General features: G+C 30.1%; 1 protein-coding gene across 2 annotated transcripts; it reads right to left on the bottom strand.

Moving 5' to 3' along the window:
- Positions 1 to 986: 986 nt before the first annotated feature.
- Positions 987 to 4,220, bottom strand: LOC137826442 (uncharacterized). Of its 2 annotated transcripts, XM_068632398.2 has the most exons (5): positions 3,979 to 4,220; positions 3,809 to 3,835; positions 3,469 to 3,591; positions 2,404 to 2,710; positions 987 to 2,099 (listed from the first exon to the last, which is right to left on the bottom strand). In XM_068632398.2, the coding sequence occupies exons 1-5, from the start codon at positions 4,035 to 4,037 to the stop codon at positions 1,296 to 1,298; spliced, it is 1,320 nt and encodes a 439-aa protein (XP_068488499.1). In that variant the 5' UTR covers positions 4,038 to 4,220; the 3' UTR covers positions 987 to 1,295. The 2 variants fall into 2 exon arrangements, with proteins under 2 accessions (XP_068488499.1, XP_068488500.1); XM_068632399.2 differs by lacking the exon at positions 3,809 to 3,835 and having other exon boundaries at positions 3,979 to 4,172.
- Positions 4,221 to 5,272: the final 1,052 nt, after the last annotated feature.

Genomic DNA, 5,272 nt, shown 5'->3' with positions numbered 1-5,272 from the left:
ACATTATTAATTTGATCCACAGCTTTAGGTTATTTGTCTTGTCAATTTTCTGCTTAATACTTCTCCATTATTTAATTTTGAAATAGTTTTTTCCTTTTAAAAAAAATATTAATTTTTTGTTATGCTCAGATGTCTCAGTGAGTTTTGTCTCCATAAAATTACATGTTAGTACTTTTAGATTTAAGATTTTTATAAATTATATAGCCTCTACCAATAATTTGGTTGTTGATCTGAAATTTTTTGTGATCAGTTTCAATCCTTATAAAATCATGATTTTTTTTATTTATTTTAGTCATTGGAAAAAAAATTTAAACCCTAAAATGATAAAAGTTTTTTTTTTTATAATTATTGAAATATTCTATTTTTTAAATTGTTCAGGACCGTATTGAAAAAAAAAATAGAGACCAAAAGTTTTCGTGAAATTTTATAGAAATTAAAATATAAAAATATTTTATTTTATGAAGACAAAAGCATATTGCTGCCATCAATAAGCTTGAAAATGTATAATATTGTTTGCAAGCCTATCACATTGTGAAACACTATATACATTTGATACTTCTCATTATTTATATTTTTTTTCATATTACTTATCATTTTTTTCCAAGATGAGGCATGATATGTCAAGTAAACATTATTTTTTTCTTAGTCATATTATTTCTTTCAAATTAATGTTAAATTTAGTCACTAATAGTCCTTGAACTTCTAGGATTATTTTTTAATCACTAAAATAAACCACTTTCAATTTGGTCTCTACAATAAAGACACTTACTTATAATAAAAACTTTGTGGATTCCATGAACCCTAAAAAACGTCAAAATGTTATTTTCTTTTTCTTATATTTTAGAGACTACTAAGATTAACCATTTACTTGAATTAGGAGAGAATTAAGGATACATGCATTGTTCATATATTAAGACAATTGGTATCATAGCAGTAACATTAAGCAGTAAAAAAGTCTAGATTTGTTATCTACAACTTAAACAATATTAATAGCTAGTTAGCAACTCTATATATCAATCTTGAATTTTGTGGAGCTAAAACAGTGATGTTAACTGAAGCTACAGCATAAGTTTCCACTCAGGGTTTTCTAACTTTGTTTCTTCTCTATTCTTAACTCCCCAACCATCCCATTGAAATGGAAATCTGAGACTAACCCAAGTTAGATATCATCATCATGTAGAAACATATTCTCTCTAATTGTTTAAAATTTGTTAAACACTATACAACTTATAGTTTTAAAAAATGTAACCATTAGTAGAGTTTGTTCAATTCAACAGAGTGTTGGTAACATTCTCTCATCGTCTGAGGTATTTCATTCCTCTGGCATCATCTTTAATGATACTGCAAAGGGTAGGTGGAAAATCAACAGGCCACAAAACCACATCGTTTCCCCAAACAACCATCTTAGAAAGATGATCTGCTGCTCTATTAGTTTCACGCCATGAGTGAGAAATTTGATATTTATCAAACTTCTTTAATAGTTTCCAGATTTGTTTCAAATAGCCATAAGCTTTTGGACAATGTTGTTTTCTATTAACTGTCTTCACAACACTCATGGAGTCTGATTCCACCCATATTGCTTTAATCCCAAGGCCCCCGCAAAGAACAAGGCCTCTCCAAATGGCCCACAGCTCAACCAAGAAAACATCTCCTTGAGGAACTTTAGAGACGAAACCACACATTGGTTCGCCCCTATAATCACGAAGCAGCCCTCCAAAACTGGCAACGTCTCTATTAATAGAACCATCAGTATTTAATTTTGTCCATCCAAACTCTGGCTTTGTCCATTCACACCATCTTACGGATCTGGAAACTGGATTGAGAATGTTAGCAATTTTGTTGAGATTCCTTATTAGAACCATCCCTTTGATTCTTTTCTGAGTAGAGGATAACAGGTACGTGCTATTTGTTTCATGGCACTCTACTCTAAGCTCTTTTTCCTTATCCTTGTGTTTCTTCCCTTTGAGATGTTCCCTTAAGCAATTTTCACTGGTAGTACTAACCTGACACAAAGCACAGCTCCATTCCTTCTGGACTAGCTTTTTACTAGTTAGTCTTGTATAACTGCTTCCAGTCATGTCACAACCTGCACTATCATCCTGACGCAAACAATTTTGTTAAAGGAAATCTACATTAATGCCTATTGAGACAATGACACATTAGAGTTAGAGTAAATGAAAATCTGATAAGGAATGAATAGGAAGCAGACACCTCCTTGTAGACGATGAAAACTTGTACATAAGTAAATATGCAACATAATTACAAGTGAAAATTCACCATGGCATTTGCATATTTGGAGTTAAGAGATAAACTGAGAAATTAAAAGTAGCAAAAAAAAAGGCTAAAAACTTAATATTATCAGATGGGTTGTCAGTAATTTGCTGCAATGCTTGAAACCAATACCTGATATGCTTCAAGTTTTTTTTCTTGTATTTGACTTGGCGTAATTGTCTGATCAGAGAAATCGACAAGTTCCTTTCCCTGTATTTGGCTTGTCGTAATTGTCTGGTCAGAGACATCAAAGAGTTTACCATCCTCATCTGATTCGACATGTGTGCCCTTCTCACTGAAGATGTTTGATGTCTTTGTAAATAGCCTCCAAGGACAGTATGGTCTAATTAAGAATTTGTACACACATGGTGCTGCACCAACATAAGGTATCAACAGCAAGATAGTTGCTATGGATTTCAGATGAGGCCACCATGGGGGGCTGTAAAAACAAGCAAATTAAAAAATGGTAGTAGAAAACCAAAAGATCAGGATATATTCAAATATTAGTGCAAGTTATGTTTGGTTCCATGCAGCAGACAGTGATTGTAGGAGGATGAACTCTTACTATATTTTCTTTCTTTCCCAACTCTACATTCAAAACTGACGAATAAGCGAAGAGATTAACTTTTAATTTGAGCTCTGGAGACATACGTTGAATAGTAAGAATAAAACAAAGTATGCACATTGCAATAACTTGGAAGGTAAAAATTGGAAAAGATGCCATACCAAGAGTTTACAAGTTTGGGATCAAGACTGCAAAATAATGGTAAAACTGATGAAGATGTCATCTGATACAAGCTGAGTGGTTAAAATGGACAAAAAACTAGGAATTATTTGAGATCACAAAGTACCTACGAAGCTTAAAGGAAAGTTTTAGACCTGTTGTACTCTATGGAAGTGATTGTGATCATATTGCTCAATGACCACTTGTACTCTATAGAAGTGAGTGTTATCACATTGCTCTATCACTTGTTATATACTCTATGGAAGAGAATGTTGGAGTTTAAAGCCACAAAGAGGAAACTATGGAATGACAGTATAAGAGTTAAGAAAAAATGACAAAAAATTGATTAAGGTGGTTTGAATTAAAATTATCGGTGTGCATGAACAATTAGGCGAGTTTAATGATTAATGTAAACTAAATACACTTTAGATTTTCTCAAATTATCAATTAAATTCTCAGCAGAAAAAAAGTACCAGTTCAATAACACTGAAAGTTCCCTTTCCATGATCATTGACAAGGAAAACAGAACCCAAAAAGCAAGGCATCGCTGGTTGCTGGAACGGGAGTCACTCTCCATTGCACGAACAGAAACAAACCTGAAAAAAAAATAAAAATTAGGAACACATACATCTCTTATACTTTCAGAAAAGGCTATTTTTTTTTACCAAGAAAACACATTCAATTTGATTTTTTCATTCGGGAGTTCGAAAGAGAACAGTGAATGCTAGAGGGTAATGTAATTTAATTTAACAACAAAATGGGGTATTTTCTTTACTATCATCATATTTACGAGTACTGATAGCAGCTACTTACAATGGACAAAGAAAGCTAAACGGAGGCCTGCACGTGCAAGAAAAACAAAACAGACACAAACGTAAGACAATAAGAACTAAGAAAAGTGAAACAGAAGGGTTAGATTTGGTTGATCATAGCTAAATTTTGAAATAACTGGTAATGAAGAAAAGAGAAAGAGTTGGATTTACCATGAAAGGAGGGTGAATGAGTTGGTTAAGAGAGTGTAAAATGCTTCTTCCCAACCCATTGTTCGTTAATTTCAATCTCTATTCTTTTCTTCTTCAACCCAAATTCAACAAAGAAAGAACTTTATGGGGAAGCAACAACTTCCAACGTAGTTCAGAAGGTGAAGACCAAAAGTCAATTTAATCACTGCTCTTTTTCTACCTTCTATCTCTCTTTGTTTCCACATAAACCAATGAAAAAAAAACAAAGAGGAAGGAAAAGACACGAAAAAATTAAAAATAATCTTTTAAATATCTTCTTGCTATAATATAATTATATAAAAAATATATTGATTATTTATACTTTTTATTATACTGTAAATAATTTTACTTTACTTTTTTTTTCTTCTTTTCTGCTTTTTCATTTTCTGATTCGAATCCAAAAATGATTAGTTCCTTAACAAAGCAACTTTGTTTACAAATGTTGTGTGGCATGCGTGGCTGAAACCAATCCAATTATCGCAATTTTTATTAAAAACAGATTTACCAATTAGATTTGCGTCTTTTGCTTTTTCAATGAAAAATGGTGTCGCTTTATCTTCAACAACACAATATCCTTCACTATTTTTCTTATCAATATATATATATATATATATATATATATATATATATATATATATATATATATATAACTTTGAAAAGATTCTATTGATGCAATCAATTTAATATTATATATATATATATATATATAGTTTATTAATTTTATTCTTAAATATCGCTTTAATTAGCTAAATATCTATAAATTTCTTGTCTGTAATTACTATTTTTCATTGAATATATTTTAATGAATATGTAAATAATAATATACTCTACTTATATACACACATAACAATTAATCGAGTATTTTATACTCTTAATTATAGATTATCTTAAATTTAACAATATATGTATAACATCGATATTCTAATTATTATCTTTCTTGAAATATATTTTAAGAGACTAAAAAGATAAATTTGAAAACAACTATTAATATATCATTCAATGTTATTGTCTAGTATTTATATATTTATGTATCAATAAAATATTTAAGATTTAAATAAAATTAAATAATAAATATTATCTTTTTTTAAAACTAAATATTGGTAACACAAATTAATATTATTATTATTTTTATTTACTATTATTATTATTACTTGTTCTAATCTAGATTATTACTTGTTCTAATCTGGATTGAGCGAAAATCGTCCAAAGTGAATTTGGGAAAGCTGAGCTAAGTGTTGACTTGGATCTTCTAAAGGGTGATTGTCGAGAAATATTA

This window comes from Phaseolus vulgaris, chromosome 8 (genome assembly GCF_051622355.1).
Source record: "Phaseolus vulgaris cultivar YP4 chromosome 8, ASM5162235v1, whole genome shotgun sequence".
Taxonomy (NCBI): domain Eukaryota; kingdom Viridiplantae; phylum Streptophyta; class Magnoliopsida; order Fabales; family Fabaceae; genus Phaseolus; species Phaseolus vulgaris.
This window is presented reverse-complemented; position numbering and strand designations above follow the sequence as displayed.

Coding starts and splice junctions, on each gene's coding strand:
- LOC137826442 (XM_068632398.2), bottom strand. CDS start 4,037: ATGGGTTGGGAAGAAGCATTTTACACTCTCTTAACCAACTCATTCACC. Junction 3,592..3,808: donor TTTAGCTTTCTTTGTCCATT/GTAAGTAGCTGC, acceptor TTTTTTTTTCAG/GTTTGTTTCTGTTCGTGCAA. Junction 2,100..2,403: donor AAAAACTTGAAGCATATCAG/GTATTGGTTTCA, acceptor TGTTTGCGTCAG/GATGATAGTGCAGGTTGTGA.